Source organism: Heterodontus francisci, chromosome 8 (genome assembly GCF_036365525.1).
Source record: "Heterodontus francisci isolate sHetFra1 chromosome 8, sHetFra1.hap1, whole genome shotgun sequence".
Taxonomy (NCBI): domain Eukaryota; kingdom Metazoa; phylum Chordata; class Chondrichthyes; order Heterodontiformes; family Heterodontidae; genus Heterodontus; species Heterodontus francisci.
The window spans coordinates 23,030,778-23,050,818 of NC_090378.1; the positions used below are offsets into that span (position 1 = coordinate 23,030,778).

General features: G+C 42.2%; 1 protein-coding gene across 5 annotated transcripts in view; it reads right to left on the minus strand.

Annotated features, from left to right (window-relative positions):
• Positions 1–2,332: 2,332 nt before the first annotated feature.
• LOC137372691 (ecotropic viral integration site 5 protein homolog) overlaps positions 2,333–20,041 on the minus strand; it is a 308,742-nt gene continuing 291,033 nt past the window's right edge. For all 5 annotated transcript variants that reach the window (XM_068036790.1, XM_068036788.1, XM_068036787.1 and 2 more), the window contains one exon: positions 2,333–3,951. In XM_068036790.1, coding sequence (XP_067892891.1) covers positions 3,610–3,951 — 342 coding nt within the window. In that variant the 3' untranslated portion in view covers positions 2,333–3,609. The remainder of the gene's footprint in view (positions 3,952–20,041) is intronic.

Below are 20,041 nucleotides of genomic sequence, written 5' to 3' on the forward strand. Positions count from 1 at the left end.
TGTTTTGATATAAGCTTATCAGATCAGGTAGAGGCTGGATCCAAGCAGTTAAAACTGACGCCACTCAGCATAGCTTTTTTGTGTGTATTTGGAAGAAAAGGTGGGTGGAGTTCATTGACTTCTTGTCCTCCTTATAAACCTTTTGAGTGTTTTTTTTCTTCCTTAAAGCAACATTGTCTATTTTGTTGAATAGTAAACTGAGTGGACCCAATATTATTTTAGCTTCACAAATATCACAAGTCACAAAGTAATAGTTTAATTGTAATCTTACAGCTGAAAAAGGTGTTATCTGTACAAAAAAAACCTTCAGAAGCAGTTAATATAAAAGCTTAAAATATTGTTCCAAAGAGTGAGATAATTTGCATAGTTTTTGAACAAACAGATGTGCAGTTCCTTATCATTTGAACAAGAGACCAGTTTCCATCTTACAGATGTGGATAAGAGAACTAAATGATCCTGCAAGGGTTACTTCAGGAATGATTCAGCTTTACATACATGGTAGGAGGTTATGTAATTTTTGTATGAAAAATGTTTTTTAGGGGCACATTCTCTGATTTTTCTAGCTATCTTATCAGTTATATGTGGGGTATAAACAATTGAAGAATGGATATATCACATAATATTGAGTACATTCAAGACCGAGAATATTTTAGATACTAAGGGAATCAAGGAATATAGGAATAGTGCAGGAAGGTGGAGTTAAGTTAGGAGATCAGCCATGATCTTACTGAACGGTGGAGCAGGCTCCGAATGGCCTACTCCAGCTCCTATTTTTTATGCTTATAAAAAATTACAATTCACGTAAATTATTTAACCGTCGACTAAATGCAGTGTTCGGAAATGAGTTTTAAAACAGGATTCTAAATGAATGTTGTATATTGGATAAACTGGATGGTTCACTCAGGATGTTAAGTTACTGACAGTCTTTGGCAGAGGTAAACATACTTAGAGGTTCCGTGCAGCTCTTGCAGGCTGCTCATATTCAACAACTGCCATAATTACACCATTTCCTCCACTACTTAGGTATTTTTGTGCTTCTTGCTGCCACGTTCTTTGCAAACAAAAGTGAGTTGCAGATTTCCCCAATGCCACTTTCAGCATTGGTAATATGATTGGATAAGAGGTCCAGATGTCTGGGCTTTTGCTGCTGCTTTTATTTTTTTTTCTTCATCTTAGACACAATAATGGTTCATCTAAGCGACCATAGAAAATTGGGCAGTTGGGGGAAGGGGTCTGGGAAATCAATTAAGGCCCGAATACAACTGACATTAAATACCAAAAACTCATTATTTTCAATATATACCCAAGTATTTGAATACATTTTCTGCCATTTTATTTTTTTTTTGAAGTAGGAAGGCTTCAGTAGGAAGGATGACTACTTAGGCAGGCTGACAGTTTACAAACCACATATAACATAGGTGCAACATTAGGATCGATGTTTATTGTTGGGAGAAGAAAATCAGAAAAATAAATTATTTTTGCATTGCAATTTAAATATTAACATGAAGGAATGAATGATCTTGCATAAATTTCTAATGTGTTCCCCACGTAATGTTCGACTAGAAACACAGTTGAAATTTTGCAAGTTACATTACATAACACCATGTGATCGTATCGCAACACTGAGGCTGCCAGTTGCTTTCTTGAAATAAGCTTATTTTCTTAAACTAGTCTAGTGAACGTAAACTACAATGACTGCGAAAATAAAACAAATGCAAAGAGTTAAGGCAGAAATCTAAGGATTTTGTTCTTGTGATTATACTTCTTTGGCCTCCTTATCTCGAGAGACAATGGATACGCACCTGGAGGTGGTCAGTGGTTTGTGAAGCAGCGCCTGGAGTGGCTATAAAGGCCAATTCTAGAGTGACAGGCTCTTCCACAGGTGCTGCAGAGAAATTTGTTTGTCGGAGCTGTTGCACAGTTGGCTCTCCCCTTGCGCCTCTGTCTTTTTTCCTGCCAACTACTAAGTCTCTTCGACTCGCCACATTTTAGCCCCGTCTTTATGGCTGCCCGCCAGCTCTGGCGAACGCTGGCAACTGACTCCCACAACTTGTGATCAATGTCACAGGATTTCATGTCGCGTTTGCAGACGTCTTTAAAGTAATACTTTTGAAATTAGTAAGAAAGATTAGGAAGGTACATATAACTGAAGTAATTTTGAAGTTAATCTTTGTATCCATGTAAGTAAGTGTCATTTTGTAGTGAAAGATTGCAACAAAAAACATTTATTTGTAATCATAAGGAAATGTTCATTTTGACATATGGAACTGTCCGTAAAATTTTCATTTTCCCGTTGGTTTTAAGATTCCCACACAAATAATGAGAAACAATATTATCCCTTTAAAATCATGAAAAGTTTATTTATTACCACATTATAACTTAAAGTGAAAAGAGAAACACTGATAGTGTTTATACAAGCATTCTTGTTAGTGAAGTGAAAAAGCTAGTGTTAACAACTGCCAAGCAGAGCTAACGTACATTCACCGAGGATATTTTCTGAGGGTTTCCTTACCTCTGCATAACAGAGTTCCTTGATAGTGTTTTTGCATTTCCTTGAATGGCATAAACTAGGGGAAACAGCACATGACAATGCTGAAATCCCCAATTTTTTTTTTAAAGTGGGCAGTTGATACAATGATAGAAATGCAATGCATTCCCAGTTAACATTAGAAGATATTTATATTAAAGCTTAACTACATTTTTCTGTCATAACAAAGTAACACATAAAATTAGATATTGCTGTAACACATACAACAGGCACATCACTATTTGTCATCAAACACCTCGAATGAAAACAAATAAAAAAGGGCAAAATCATGTAAAGGTCTAAAAACAGCAATCTTAGCATTTGATTTTTTTTGTACTTATAAAAGTATTTTTCTTGAAGATACAGATGTGTGTGCTGGGATCCTAAGCAAGACCATGAGCTGCTTTTTAAAAAATGTTCCAATTGCACATAATTTTTGTACTGTGATTAAGACAGTCAACTGACAAATTCCTGACCAAGATGTGCCTTGAAGGCACTAACACATTTAATTAATCCTCTGTTAAGACCATCATACATTTATCTCAAACAAGTAAAATTTGTTCTCATTAGCATAAAATACAATTAATATTGCACAAAATGATGCATCTTTTTCATAAGCAACCAATGTCCCAAGGGCTTTCAATTCCATTGACTGAAGTATCAAGCAAAGGATAACCAAAATGTCCCACTCTAAATAAATTAGGAAATGTGCATTTCAAGTTTTAAAAAAGGAGCTACTGTATATAATACTGTCAACATCTCATCTCCTGTCCATTTCACGAGCCCTCTCCCATACTAGCATGTAGCAACAACAATTATATTGAAAAGGTTTGGCAAAGGTTAAGGCAGACAAAAGAACAGGTAAAAAGGACCTCCCTTCCCACCCCCCCAAAAAATATCCATTATGAAATTCAGTACATCATCTCCACCATTTCAATGGCAGACTCTCATGTAGTCCCTCACTTCATTCCCTTTATTTTAATTCAGCAGACCAGACTGAATGCTGCATTCAAGTCTGAATGACTGGAGCCCACCTGGTCTTTGATATGAACCAGATAGCCTCATGTTGTTCACAGTGATGGTCACACGGTGGTGGAGAAAGATTCTGCTTGTTTCTGACTTGCTGTGCAGACATTCTGGTTACTAATCTGGCTATAGTGACCAGGGTGGATTATTCCATCCTCATTATCCTCACTGTCAGTACTGTCCTCACTGTCCTTATCATTAGTTTCCATTTGTGCATTTCTGCTGAGGTGGTGAAAATGGTGAGGAACCCCCTGGAGATCACGAACCCTCATGGAATCAGGAATTAGATCTTCATCAGAGGAGTGGAATGAATCATCATCTGCTATGTGGTTCACAATATGGATTCTATCAAAAGTGTGTGGGCCTGAGAAGCCCCTCTGTCCTTTTAGGCACCTGACCTGTGGAAGAGGAGATGCTTATTGTTATTTTGCCAAAATCATGAATATTTACCATTTGTAATATTTTCTTAAACATCTGGAACAGATCTACAATATATGCTATTAAAAATGATTCTGCCCAGTCAATTTCCTCAGACAGGTTTTCTTATTACACCAACGCCCAATTTTCTGGATACTTACCATGTGGTGCAGCTATTGATCAAATTATATGATTATTTCAGTTAAATGTAAATAAACCGTACTTTTATTTCGACTATCTAACCAGGTTGGTTTAAACTGACCTTCAACATCTAGTTCCCCTTCACTTTGTTTGGTGATGGAAAAATTTGCACAAAATATAACTGATGAGCAGACCTTGTTTTTACCCTGTTACATCAACCTATCTAAATGAAAGAAAAAGCCACCTGTAAAAATTGTTCACATTAATAGTTAACAAAAAACACGAAACCAAGTAAATCCCATGAAAAAGTGCTACAAATACATAGATTCATCTCAGGAGCAGCCCCTTCATCAGAACTGATTTGACAAACGGTCAATACCTTAATCATTAACCTGTCTTTTCTCTTTTCATATGATCACAGACCTAGTGTGTATTTTTACCATTTTCTGATTCCCAGTCAACTCACCAACCCAGATTTTCAGTTTTATTTCTTTTCTCAACTAAATCCCACAGTTGCTTGAGGCAATTATTTTTCATAATTAACAAAGAATATTGAATGGTCCAATGCAAAACAATAAAAAAATGACTGCTAGTTAGAAGGAATAAAAGCATAAAACTGTGCAGGAGGAGATTCCAGAATAAATTCACACAAAATGTCACCACTTGTTTGTAAAAGTAAACAAAGCTTTATAAAATATTTTTAAAAAATTATTTCTGATTTCCAGCATCCGCAGTATTTTCCTTTGTAATCTTTACAAAACATGGGCATCTTAATTCTACAGGAAAAATGTTAGAAGGGAACGCAGTTAATTTCAGTAAAGGGCAGGAAATCCCAATCTCCTGGTGTGATTGATTGGGATTTATTAAAAAATACATCTAATGTATGTCTATTAGTCTAACTCATTAGCACAAGGAATGCAAGGAAACTCAAAACTCTCCCAGATAGCCAAAGGAATAAAAACATGGAAGTGATGTTAGTTTTTTTTAAGCCTATACAAACGTGTTTGTTACAATATTAGGCTGCTTAAGTACCCAGTTATTCAAAAAATGTTTATTGCATAAAGGGATTAAGTGTACAATACAACCATTTTGAATCTGCACAAAAATTAAAATAGTGTGATGAGAATGATTACAGTGGAAGTTTCATTCATACAGATAAAAGTGGCATGAATTGCACCAGTTAGAATGGACTGGGGACATACACAATTACTTACCTGAAGGAGACTGCCCCAGTCCGTTATGCATGTGGTGGAAGGAGGGAGTAAAAAGACAGCAATTTAGAAGAGATAACACTATCCACACAACAGCATTAAAGATTCAATATGGGTGAATTTGAAGCTCTTCACAAGAGCAAATGCCAATAAATAAGTTGTGTGGATCTACAGCAATGTGACAGGTTTCCTTGAAGTTTCTCCACTCCTGAAGATGTTGAATTTTTGCTGGGGAATGATTCAATGGGCACTGGGTAGAGGCCAGGGGGTGCAGTGGGGGGTGCTTCTGTAGCTTGATCAATTGGCTTTTATTCATATGGTTTCATGAGCAGGATACTCAAATTTACAATTACATCACACATGGGGAAGGTCCTGGCTTTATATACGCACATCCAGGAAGAGTCACTGGACAGTGATCAGGAGTGTGAAGCAGCAGTCAATGAAGAACGGAGTTAGAAGTGTGACTTCTGCCCAAATTTTCTCTCCTTAACCATTGAGGCCAATTCAAACCCTGGATCTTCTTGGTCTACAGGGCTCAGCCACACACAGGATAAAGCCATAGTGACTGCAGGAATTCCTCTGCATCTCCACCACCAGCACCCCTCCCGCTGATGTAGCGTCATAAATAACCTTACACCTGTTCTACATGAAGAATTTGGGTTGGTACCTTTTGTTGCTCCAATTTTCTTCCCTTAGCTCTCCTTTTCACCAGCAGTGGCCCTTCTGGAACTCACCACAGTGACCATTCTCCACGCATGGGCTTATACAGACAGTGCCATCATGCATCAAGACCATCACGGCTGAATCTGATGCCGCTCTCATGCAAACCCCATGGAAGCATGCTTCCAGCAGGGATCACAGGAGCAGGAATTGCTGAATTGTTCTCACTAGCTAAGTGAAATTCGCAGAGGAAAATAAATCTGTCAAAGCAAAGGAGCTGCACAGATTCTGATAGATATTCATTTCTCTTGCAGACAATGGGATATTACTTGTTGAAATGTTTTCCAAATTTGCACCTACCAGAAACAGTTTTGTCATTTCCCCACCCACCACAGTAAAGCACTATCAGTCCTGAGTGTAGCGAAGAATACTTAAAAATTTACCATCTTGTTAAACATATCGAAAGTGCCTCATTATTTTACAGTTACCAGTACCAAACTGATACTTCATATAGGTTGACCAGCATTAGACTGATCCAAGTTACGTTTCAATCTCCTGCATCAACCTCTGGCTAAGGAAAAAAGGGAGCATTTTTGCTTGCACATATGTACAGAATTAATACTTACTGTTAGCAGAGAGCTAACACTTCTGTTCAAAATGAAGTTTAAATAGTTCCTGATGGTTGAGTCGATTCCTCAGAGCATAAATTATGACTTCCTCTAGCTGCAATTACTTCATCACAGTTTTGATGCCGAAGTGGTGTGATGTTTATGTTTAGAGATACAGCACTGAAACAGGCCCTTCGGCCCACCGAGCCTGTGCCGACCATCAACCACCCATTTATACTAATCCTACACTAATTCCATATTCCTACCACATCCCCACCTGTTCCTATATTTCCCTACCACCTAACTATACTAGGGGCAATTTCTAATGGCCAATTTACCTATCAACCTGCAAGTCTTTGGCATGTGGGAGGAAACCGGAGCACCCGGAGGAAACCCACGCAGGCACAGGGAGAACTTGCAAACTCCACACAGGCAGTACCCAGAATCCAACCCGGGTCGCTGGAGCTGAGGCTGCGGTGCTAACCACTGCGCCGCCCTACTTCACTGATGTGATCTTGTACCTTTTCTCTGAGCGCGCTCAAATTTTAAGCTGGAACTGTTTTTCAGCAATACAAAGTATGTATTTAAATATTTTAAATAAAGTAAAAAACAATTCAAACTGGACAAACTCCCCAAGTTGGAGGATAGATAAATATGTCTATGGGAGATGACTGTGGGTACATTGGAGACCAAGTACTAGTCAGCAATTGTAAAATATTTACGTGGAAGTAGGAGGATACTGTAGAAAGGAGCAGTTTAGCTGAGGTGAGTAATATTAACTTTGTGCATATTTGGGATAGAGATGCATAGTAATTTCTTATATGAATGAGAAACAGAGATGCAGTTGTTTTTAGATGGGATTTAAAAAAAGTTATGATATACCATGGCTGAAATGGCATCCAAGAAAACGGAAAGTTATTTTAATGATCCATAATTTGCATAATTATGGAATGGATTGCTGTTACTCGTTGTAGAATTGAGAAATATTTGGCGTAGACACATTGGGCTGAATGGCCTCTTTCTGTGCCGTAACTTTTCTCTGGTTCTAAATCTGCAAAGTGAATGGGCAAAAAATCATGAGCTGGCAAATGCAGATACATAACGCCCCAACCAGCATATCTTAAATATGCAGTGGACATTATAAAGAGAGATTTGCTCAAGTGTTCAAAAGTATTTTAAAAAGGAAAAAATAATCCTTTTGAAGACAATCGTGCAGTACGTAAATCAGGTTTTCTTTTTGCAATTTTACATTATATAAGGCCGTTGTACTCAATTAGGACAGTTTCATTGAGAGTACATACTGTAGCATATATTTCACAATACTTGTGGGTAAAGGCTGATTTCAATATGATAAAATAGGATCTGGCCAAAGTGGACTGGGAGCAGTTACTTGTAGGAAAGTCTACATCAGACCAGTGGGAGTCATTCAAAAGGAAACAGTGAGAGTTCAGGGTCAACATGTTCCCGTAAAGGTGAAGGGTAGGACCAACAAGTCCAGGGAACCCTGGATGCCAAGGGATTATAGAGGATTGGATAAAGAAAAAAAAGGCTTATGGCAGATTCAGAGGGCTAAAAACAACGGAGGCCCTACAGGAGTATAAACATAGAAAATAGGAGAAGGAGTAGGCCATCCGGCCTTTCGGGCCTGCTCCGCCATTCAAAAAAGATCATGGCTGATCGTCTAATTCAGTACTCTGTTCCCACTTTCCCCCCATATCCCTTGATCCCTTTGGCATTAAGAAACATATCTATCTCCTACTTGAATATATTTAATGACTTGACCTCCACTGCCTTCTGTGGTAGAGAATTTCACAGGTTCACCACCTTCTGAGTGACGAAATTTCTCCTCAGCTTGGTTCTAAATGGCATACCCAGTTATCCTGAGACTGTGACCCCTGGTTCTGGACTGCCCCACCATCGGGAACATCCTCCCTGCATCTAGCCTGTCAAGTCCTGTTAGAATTTTATAGGTTTCTATGAGATCCCATCTGATTCTTCTAAACTCTAGTGAATATAAGTCTAGTCGACCCAATCTCTCCTCATATGTCAATCCTGCCATCCCAGGAATCAGCCGAGTAAATCTTCTTTGCACTCCCTCCAAGGCAAGAACACCCTTCCTCAGATAAGGAGACCAAAACTGCACACAATACTCCAATGTGGTCTTACCTAGGCCCTGTATAACTGCAGTAAGACATCCTTGCGCCTGTACTCAAATCCCCTTGCAATGAAGGCCAACATACCATTCACCTTCCTAATTGCTTGCTGCACCTGAATGCTTGCTTTCACCCAGGTCTTGTTGCACCTCCCCCTTTTCCAATCTATCACCATTCAGATAATAATCTGCCTGTTTTTGTAAGCAAAGTGGATACCCTCACATTTATCCACATTATATTGCCCACTCACCCAACTTGTCCAAATCACATTGGGGCCTCTTTGTGTATAGAAAGTGTAGGTGGGGGATACTTAAAAAAGTAATGAGCAGAGCAAAGAGGGGGCATGAAAAAAACACTGGCGGGCAAGATAAAGGAAAATTCCAAGGTGTTTTCTAAGTATATGAAGGGCAAGAGGATAACTTAGGGAAAGAGTAGGGCCCATTAGGGACCAAAGTGGCAATGTGTGTGTGGAGCCGAAGGAGGTAGGTGAGGTTTTAAATGATTACTTTTCATCTGTGTTTACTATGGAGAAGGACGATGTAGGCGTAGAGATCAGGGAAAGGGATTGTGATAGACTTGAACAAATAAGCATTCAAAGGGAGGAGGTATTAGCGGTTTTAGCGGGCTTAAAAGTGGATAAATCCCCAGGCTGCTATGTGAGGCAAGGGAGGAGATTGCAAGGGCTTTGATACAAATTTTCAAATCCTCTCTGGCCACAGCACAGGTGCCAGAGAACTGGAGGATAGCGAATGTGGTACCATTATTCAAGAAGGGTAGTAAGGATAAACAAAGTAACTACAGGCCAGTGAGTCTAACGTCACTGGTAGGGAAACTACACTGGAAAAAATTCTGAGGGATAGGATTACTTTCCACTTGGAGAGGCAGGGATTAATCAAGGATAGTCAGCATGGCTTTGTCAAGGGGACATGATGTCTAACAAATTTGACTGAATTTTTCGAGGAAGTGACTAAGTGTGTCGATGAGGGTAAAGCAGTTGATGTAGTCTACATGGACTTCAGTAAGGCTTTTGATAAGGTCCCGCATGGACGATTGGTCAAGACAGTAAGAGCCCATGGGATCCAGGGAAATTTGGCAAATTGGATCCAAAATTGGCTTAGTGGCAGGAGGCAGAGGGTGATGGTCGAGAGTTGTTTTTGCAATTGGAAGCCTGTGAACAGTGGTGTATCGCAGGGATTGGTGCTGGGACCCTTACTGCTTGTAGTGTACATTAATGATTTAGACGTATGATCAGTAAGTTCGCAAATGACATGAAACTTGGTGGTGTCGTAAATAGTGAGGAGGAAAGCCTTAGATTACAGGATGATATAGATGGGCTGGTAAGATGGGCAGAGCAGTGGCAAATGGAATTTAATCCTGAAAAGTGTGAGGTGATGCATTTTGGGAGGACTAACAAGGCAAGGGAATATAGAATGGATGGTAGGACCCTAGGAAGTACAGCAGGTCAGAGGGACCTTGGTGCACTTGCCCATAGATCACTGAAGACAGCAGCACAGGTAGGTAAGGTGGTTAGGAAGGCATATGGGATACTTGCCTTTATTAGCCGAGGCATAGAATATAAGAGCAGGGAGGTTATGATGGAGCTGTATAAAATGCTACTTAAGCCACAGCTGGAGTACCGTGTACAGTTGTGGTCGCCACACTATAGGAAGGATGTGATTGCACTGGAGAGGGTGCAGAGGAGATTAGAGTCATACAGCACAGAAACAGGCCCTTTGGCTCATCGTGTCCATGACGGCCATCAAGTACCTATCTATTCTAATCCCATTTTCCAGCATTTGGCCCACAGCCTTGTATGTTATGGCATTTCAAGTGCTCATCGAAATACTTCTTAAATGTTGTGAGGGTTCCTGCCTCTACCACCCCTTCAGGCAGTGTGTTCCAGATTCCAACCACCCTCTGGGTGAAAAAGTTTTTTCCTCAAATCCCCTCTAAACCTCCTGCCCCTTACCTTAGATCTGTGCCCCCTGGTTACTGACACTTCCGCTAAAGAAAAAAGTTTCTTCCTATCTACCCTATCTATGCCACTCATAATTTTGTATACCTCAACCAGGTCCCTCCTCAGCCTTCTCTGCTCGAAGGAAAACAACCCTAACCTATCCAGTCTCTCTTTATAGCTGAAATGCTCCAGCCCAGATAACATCCTGGTGAATCTCCTCTGCACCCTCTCCAGTGTAATCGCATCCTTCCTATAGTGTGTATACATTTGGGAAAGGGGTGCTATAAGGGATTGCAGCAGCAGACTGTGGTGTCTTTCTTCTCTACAGATAAGCCTCATTGTGGGTAGGTGGAAGGCTTGTGTGTAGGAAGGGACCTCATATCTTCTGAAGTTCTCCAGCTTTATGCTTAACAAGTTATTTGCTCTACCAGATGGCTTGCATGTGATCAGATCATATTTGTTTTAAGGGGTGTTCAGATTACATGACTACAAGAAGATGGATCATCTTACACCCAGGAATAAGATCTGTGCTCTTTTGAATAGTGTGGGTTCCTTCTCTTAGTAGTAGATCATGCTTTAGTCCCCGGGAATAGTCAGCCAACTATCATCTCGACAGCCCCCCAATATTGGGAAGGCTGGGGTTGGTTACAACCAGAATGTATTCAGGAGTGCATCCATGTAGTCACAGTTCCACCAATGCTCATCGGCCCAGATTAGGATGTACAAGATTTTGTATTTGTGGCTTTTAACTTCATCCACTATAGTTCTCTCTGCTGGAAAATATTATCTGGGGTGTTCTGTAATTCCTTAGCTCTTTGTCTAGAATCTATGACACCCCCTCCAAGTTAGTATCATCTATGAATTTGACCAAATATTTTTGAATCCAAATCTCTTTTGTAGATCGGCCACAATTCCTGAGGCACTCCACTCAGTATATCTTCCAGCCTGATGTAATTCCCCTAAATAGCACCTGTCCCTTCCCCTATTCCAGCTAATTCCTAGTCAACCTTCAAGTTTTATCTAGATACCCACTAACTTAAGCTTGTGCAGTAGCCTTGTGCGTGAAACTTTATGGGTTGTGGAAACCTAAGTACACTATGCAATAGGACTTTCCAACGTCAACTTGCGATATCACTCCCTCAAAAATGTCTAAGGTTGATCAGGGAGATTCTAACCCTTCTGGTAGCTGTCACTTGCTAAATTATTTTCGTATAAGTACTTATCTTTATTGCTTATGATCTCCTGCATTATTTTCCAGTCACCGATTTAAGACTAAAGTTAATTAGGTTTATTTTATTATCTTTCTTGAAAATGGATAGCACATTGGCTTGTTTTCAATCCATTGGATCTCTAATGGTACCCTCATTGCGATTGCCAGTATTTCATAGATTTCAACTGTCATCCCAGTTAGGACCCTGAAGATTTAGCATTTTTTGAACCCTTCAAGCTTGCCTATGACATCCATGCAGGTAACATCAGACTTGAGGCTTAGTCAGACCTCCTATACTAGCTGGCTTTCTTCTCATGAGTGCTTTCAGGAAGCAATCATTCACTATGTTAACATTTTTTGCTGATCTTAAGTTTCAACTATATACACATCATTAATGGGCTTCAATTTTTATTTGATAACCCTTTTGTTTGACAATATGGGAACGCTGTTTTAACTCTTTTGTTTGGCTTCTGCAGCTATGTTCATTTCTAGTTCCTTTTCTGCCCATCTGAGAGTCAGTCATACTTTTTTTTTTTGCAGGTCTTTGTATTCTTTCTGATGGTTTCCCTCATTTTTCTCCCTATAGACTTTGTTACTCATTTCTCTTTGCATTGTCTTATTAAACCATGAAAGGAGTTTAGGGAGAAATCCAGGGATGAGCAAAAGAACAGAATTGGATGGGCGCATAGATCTCGAAGGCTTGTAGGGCTGGAGGCGGCTACAGAGATTAGAAGGGAGAGGCCATAGAGGGATTTGAGCACAAAGATGAAGATTTTAAAATTAAAGTATTGTCGAACCAGGATCCAGTGATGGGTGAATGATATTTGGAGCAAATTAAGGTATGGGCATTCTTTTTAGATGCTCAACGCCTACCGCTTTGATCAAGCTTTTGGTCATTTGTCCTGATAGCTCCTTCTGTGGCTCAATGATTTTATTGGTATCACTCTTAGTAAACCATCCTAAGGTACTTAACATGTTAAATGTTCTATAGAAATGTAAGTTGTTAATCTAAGATAATTTAAAAAAAATCTGCACTTACTTATCCTTGGGATATATTTCCTATCCTGCATATTGAGTAGACTGCAGCGGTTCAAGATGGCAGCTCACCACACCTTCTGAAGGGCAATTAAGGATGGGCAATAAATGCTGGCCTTGTCAATGACACACACATCCCACGAATGAATAAAAAAGTGTCTTGGGTGATGCCTATCCCATCTGAACAACTTCATCCTATATCCTCGGAATCTACTATCCTCCATACAAGACTATCTTTGCAGCCATACATTGAAGCATCTAATCTTTTTCTGCCCGACTTGTCTTGTGCTCAAATCCCTGAAAAATTATGAGATCACTGCTCTGAGGTCTTTCACTTCAATCTAGACTATAATTCCTCGAATTTTCTCTGCAACACCTCCATGCTACATTTTCTGATATATTTGGTCCCTATGTGAAGTACAATTTCTGATCGTTTCCTCCCCACTCTTTTGTTTAAATGTGTTTCACCCAATTTATTAGTTCCTTTACTCTGGTTCCATTCGGAACTCCTGATTACTGTTGCAAAACAGACTGTGCATCCTCTTTATTATGGAATTTCCCCAACAACGAACTCTCAACTGCTCTTATGGAATATCTCCATCACAGTAGTAACTTCTTGTTCAATGGTGTTGCTCCCCTATGTTTTTAATCTTGCACTTATCACAGATGTCAGGAGCTGCAATTGTCCAGACCCACAATGGCTTCTGCTGCGTGCCAAGCAGGTAACCACACACTTCTTTCCCCTGTGCTTCATTATTATCTGTGGGAAACCACCTTCTAGAATGCATCCTTCAGAACTATTTCATGTATGCTGCGGAGCACAGCCAATGGACCTCAAACACCATAATCCCTCGACAAATGCATCACAATCCTCCAACAAGTCATGCATGTATACTCCTATTGCATGCTTTGTTCCTACGTTACAATAGTACTTTACTGGCTGCAAAGTCTTTTGGGATGCCCTGAGTTTGTGAAAGGTGCTATATAAATTCAAGTTTTTTCTTCCCTTCCTTTAGATCCAGCATTGCACTTATGTGCTACACACAGAATGGGTTCAACTTTAACCTGCCAGGTTTCACACCCTGCCCGATTTTACACTCCACTGAAGCATTGAACAGCAATATTGGGCCGGTGTGAAACAGGCATTCCACCCAGTTCTGTGAGCTTTAACCCAGTGAGTTAGGTTAAAATTGACCCTATAAGTCTAGCTCCTAATACCACCGTTTCTGCACTTCCATTTGTTGTGTCACTCACAAGTATCAATTTCCTCACCTTTTTTTTTTACTTACCTACCCTGATGCTATAAATTCAGATCCACTCTTTAGAAGCACAAAAGTCCCTTTCTTAGTTAAAAGCAAAATACTGCAGATGCTGGAAATCTGAAATAAAAACAAGAAATGCTGGAAATACTCAGCAGGTCTGGCAGCATCTGTGGAGAGAGAAGCAGAGTTAACGTTTCAGGTCAGTGACCCTTATTCAGAACTGACAAACATTAGAAATGTAAAAGGGTTTAAGCACGTAAAGTGGGGCGGGCGGGGTGGGGGGATGGTGGTGGGACAAGAGATAACAAAAGAGGTGTTGATAGGACAAGGTCACAGAGAATAACTGACCAGAAGGTCATGGAACAAAGGCAAACGGTATGTTAATGGTGTAGTGAAAGACAAAGCGTTAGTACAGAGAGGGTGTGAATTGATTGTAAAGCACAAAGTACGCCAAGCACAAACATTAAAATATTTTTAAAAAAAACAAAGAGTGGGTAGGCACAGTAGAAACATACCAATCAAATTAAAACAAAATTAAGTAGAATAACCAAATAAAAAATAACTAAACATAAAAAGGGGGGGTGCCGTCATGCTCCGAAATGTTTGAATTCAATGTTCAGTATGGTAGGCTGTAGCGTGCCTGATCGTTAAATGAGATGCTGTTCCTCGAGCTTGTGTTGATGTTTGCTGGAACACTGCAGCAATCCCAGAACAGAGATGTGAGCATGAGAGTAGGGTGGGGGAGGGGAGTGGTGATATTGAAATGTCCAGCAACCGGAAGCTCAGGGTCATGCTTTTGGAGGTATTCCGCAAAGCGGTCACCCAATCTGCGTTTGGTCTCCCCAGTGTAGAGACCACATTGTGAGCAGCAAATACAGTATACTAAATTGAAAGAAGTACATGAAAATCACTGCTTCACCTGAAAGGAGTGTTTGGGGCCTTGGATAGTGAAGAGAGAGGAGGTAAATGAGCAGGAACTACACCTCCTGCGATTGCAAGGGAAGGTGCCGTGGGAAGGGGACGAGGTAGCGGAGGTAATGGCGGAGTGGATGAGGGTGTCGTGGAGGGAACGATCCCTTCGGAATGCTGACAGGGGAAGATGTGTTTGGTAGTGGCATTATGCTGGATGTGGCGGAAGTGGTTAGCACCGCAGCCTCACAGCTCCAGCGACCCGGGTTCAATTCTGGGTACTGCCTGTGTGGAGTTTGCAAGTTCTCCCTGTGTCTGCGTGGGTTTCCTCCGGGTGCTCCGGTTTCCTCCCACATGCCAAAGACTTGCAGGTTGATAGGCCATTACAAATTGTCCCTAGTATAGGTAGATGGTAGGGAAATATAGGGACAGGTGGGGATGTGGTAGGAATATGGGATTAGTGTAGGATTAGTAGAAATGGATGGTTGATGGTCGGCACAGACTCGGTGGGCCGAAGGGCTTGTTTCAGTGCTGTATTTCTAAACTAAGGATGATCCTTTGGATCTGGAGGCTGGTGGCGTGGAAAGTGAAGACAAGGGGAACCCTGCCACGGTTCTGGGAGGGAGGGGAAGGGGTGAGGGTAGAGATGCGGGACATGGGCCGGACACAGTTGAGGGCCCTGACGACCACAGTGGGGGGAAATCCTTGGAATAAGTTGGAGCCAGAAGGGTCACTAACCCGAAATGTTAACTCCGGTTCTCTCTCCACAGATGCTGCCAGACCTGCTGAGTATTTCCAGCATTTTTTGTTTTTATTTCAGATTTCCAGCACCTGCAGTATTTTGCTTTTATTTTAGTGCATAATTCACTGCCACTTCTCTTCCAGGAATGCCTACCTTGAAGAAGTTCTGCTTTTCTCTCCGACAGAATTTTCATTTGTCTCTTTTACCCTGTTTACCTTCATTGCTTTCTATTTCCCTCCTGGTGTTTGATAAAGTGTCTACCAAAACTCGTTTTCACAGCCACATCTCCTTCCTCAGTGACTGCCTCTGGCTCTGACTTATTCCAGGTGGATTCCAACTGAAGTTTCATCCTTCATGTTTTGAATCCACCCAGGATTATTGGTATCTCCGAGAAATACAATGTTCCTGGACTGCTTGTCTCACCGCATCCTGAGATCCACACTCAGTGCCATACATTGCCACATGTACACACTGGACCTCTCTCTCTCCAAAAGCACCACCTCACCTCACTCAAAGCTGTTCCACTCCGCAGTTTTATTTCATCCTTCGTTTTATCCAATGCATTAAAAACTTTTTTTCTTCCTTTCAGGTGTTAAGGAACGCAAGCTCCAGCAGCTGATGGGGACTAATGCCACTCCAGATCCTTCTCCTTCACTTCCCTCTGACCTCACCCCTTCTGATCTGACCCCTTGCCATGTATTCACTATACCCTCTGACCTTCCCCTCTCTGACGGTGAACGTTCTGTACTTAGCAAAGGACTCAGTTTTATCCCCTTACGCACCCACCTCTATACATTTTGCGCTCGGCATGACGTTGAGCTCTTCTTCCATCGCCTTCACCTCCGGGCTCACTTCTTTGACCAGGAGTCCTCCTCCCGATCAGCAGACCCTTTCACCTGCGTCCAGCATTCTCCCTCTAGCTGGACCCCTCTTTCTGGCCTCTTACCCGCTCTTGATCTTCTCATTGAAAACTGTCGGCGAAACATCGGCTGTCTCAATTTCTCTGCCCCCCCCTCATTCACTCTAACCTGCCCCCCTCTGAACTTGCTGCACTCCGTTCTCTCAGGTCTAACCCCGACATTGTCATCAAACCTGCAGATAAGGGTGCTGCTGTTGTTGTCTGGTGTACCAACCTCTACCTTACAGAGGCTCAACGCCAACTCTCAAGACACTTCTTCCCACTTCCCCCTGGACCATGACCCCACCACCGAACATCAAGCTACTGTCCACAGAACTGTCACTGATCTCATCTCCTCTGGAGATTTTCCCTCTACAGCTTCCAACCTCAGAGTCCCGCAACCACAGAATCACAGAATAATACAGTGCAGAAGAGGCCCTTCGGCCCATCGAGTCTGCACCGATGCATTAAAGACGCCTGACCTGTCTACCTAATCACATTTCCCAGCACTTGGCCCATAGCCTTGAATGTTATGATGTGCCAAGTGCTCATCCAGGTACTTTTTAAAGGATGTGAGGCAACCTGCATCTACCACCCTCCCAGGCAGGTCATTCCAGACCGTCACTACCCTTTGGGTAAAAAAGTTCTTCCTCAAGTCCCCCTTAAACCTCCTGCCCCTCACCTTAAACTTGTGACCCCTCGTAACTGACCCTTCAACTAAGGGGAACAGCTGCTCCCTATCCATGCCCCTCATAATCTTGTACACCTCGATCAGGTCACCCCTCAGTCTTCTCTGCTCCAGTGAAAACAACCCAAGCCTATCCAACCTCTCTTCATAGCTTAAATGTTCCATCCCAGGCAACATCCTGGTGAATCGCCTCTGCACCCCCTCCAATGCAATCACATCCTTCCTATAATGTGGCGACCAGAATTGCACACAGTACTCCAGCTGTGGCCTTACCAAAGTTCTGTACAACTCCAACATGACCTCCCTGCTTTTGTAATCTATGCCTCGATTGATAAAGGCAAGTGTCCCATATGCCTTTTTCACCACCCTATTAACCTGTCCTTCTGCCTTCAGAGATCTATGGACAAACAAGCCAAGGTCCCTTTGTTCCTCGGAACTTCCCAGTGTCAGGCCATTCATTGAATACTTCCGTGTCACATTACTCCTTCCAAAGTGCATCACCTCAGCGTTAAATTCCATCTGCCACTTTTCTGCCCATTTGACCATCCCGTCTATATCTTCCTGTCACCTAAGACACTCCACCTCACTGTTAACCACTCGGCCAATCTTTGTGTCATCCGCGAACTTACTGATCCTACCCCCCACATCATCTATGTCGTTTATATAAATGACAAACAATAGGGGACCCAGCACAGATCCCTGTGGTACCCCAGACAGCCCGCTTCTACATCCTTCCCAAAATCCACAAACAGGACTGTCCCGGACGACCCATTGTTTCAGCCTGTTCCTGCCCCACTGAACTTATTTCTTCCTATCTTGACTATCTTTTCTCCCCTGGTCCAGTCTCTTCCCACCTACATCCGTGACTCTTCTGACGCTCTACGTCATTTTGACAATTTCCAGTTTCCTGGCCCTAACCACCTCCTCATCACAGTGAACGTCCAATCTCTCTACACCTCCATCCCCCACCAGGACGGTTTGAGGGCTCTCCGCTTCTTCCTTGAATAGAGGTCCCCATCCACCACCACTCTCCTCCGCCTGGTTGAACTTGATCTCACATTGAACAACTTCTCCTTCAACTCGACTCACTTCCTTCAAGTAAAAAGTGTTGATATGGGTACCCGCATGGGTCCTAATTATGCCTGTCTTTTTGTGGGATATGTCGAACATTCCTTGTTCCAGTCCTACTCAGGCCTCCACCCCCAACTCTTTTTCTGGTACACTGATGACTGTATCAGTGCCGTTTCCTGCTCCTGCCCAGAACTAGAAAACTTTATCAACTTTGCTTCTAATTTCCACCCTTCTCTCACCTTCACATGGACCATCTCCAACACTTCTCTTCCCTTCCTTGACTTCTCTGTCCCCATCCCTGGGGATGGGCTGTCTACTAATATTCATTATAAGCCCACTGACTCCCATAGTTACCTTGACTACACTTCTTCACACCCTGCCTCCTGTAAGGACTCCATTCATTCTCCCAGTTTCTCCGTCTCCGACGCATCTGCTCTGATGATGCTACCTTCCATGACAGCGCTTCTGATATGTCTTCCTTTTTTCTCAGCCAAGGATTCCCCCCCGCTGTGGTTGACAGTACCCTCAACCGTGTCCGGCCCATTTCCCGCACCACTACCCTCACCCCTTCCCCTCTCTCCCAGAACCGTGACAGGGTTCCCCTTCTCATCGCTTTCCACCTCACAGACTCCAGATCCAAAGGATCATCCTCCGCTACATCCAGCATGATGCCACTACCAAACGCATATTCCCCTCCCTTCCCCTGTCAGCATTCCGAAGGGATCATTCCCTCTGAAATACCCTCGTCCACTCCTCCATTTCCTTCACCACCTCGTCCCCTTCCCATGGGGCCTTCCCCTGCAACCGTAGCAGGTGTAATACCTGCCCATTTACCTCCTCTCTCCTCACTATCCAAGGCCCCAAAAACTCCTTTCAGGTGAAGCAGTGATTTACTTGTACTTCTTTCAACTTAGTATACTGCAGTCGCTGCTCACAGTGTAGTCTCCTATAAACTGGGGAGGCCAAACACAGATTGGGTGACCGCTTTGTAGAAAACCTCCGCTCAGTCCATAAGCATGACCCGAGCTTCCAGTTGCTGGCCATTTCAACACCCCCCCCACCCTGCTCTCATGCTCACATCTCTGTCCTGGGATTGCTGCAGTGTTCCAGTGAACATCAACGCAAGTTCGAGGAACAGCATCTCATTTACCGATTAGGCACACTACAGCCTGCCGGACTGAACATTGAGTTCAATAATTTCAGATCATGACGGCCCCTCCCTTTTTATGATTAGTTCTTTTTTCTTTATTTGGTTATTTTGTTAGTTTTTTTTAGTTTGTTTCTACTGTGCCTACCCACTGTTTCTGTTTCATAAATTTTTTTTAAGGTTTGTGCTTGTAGTACTTTGTGCTTTACAGTCAATTCACACCCTCTCTGTACTAACGCATTGTCTTTCAGCACACCACTAACATACCGTTTGCCTTTGCTCCATAATCTTCTGGTTAGTTATTCTCTGTGACCTTTTCCGATCAAAACCTTCTCTTTTGTTATCTCTTGCCCCACCTCCCCCCCACTTTACTTGCTTA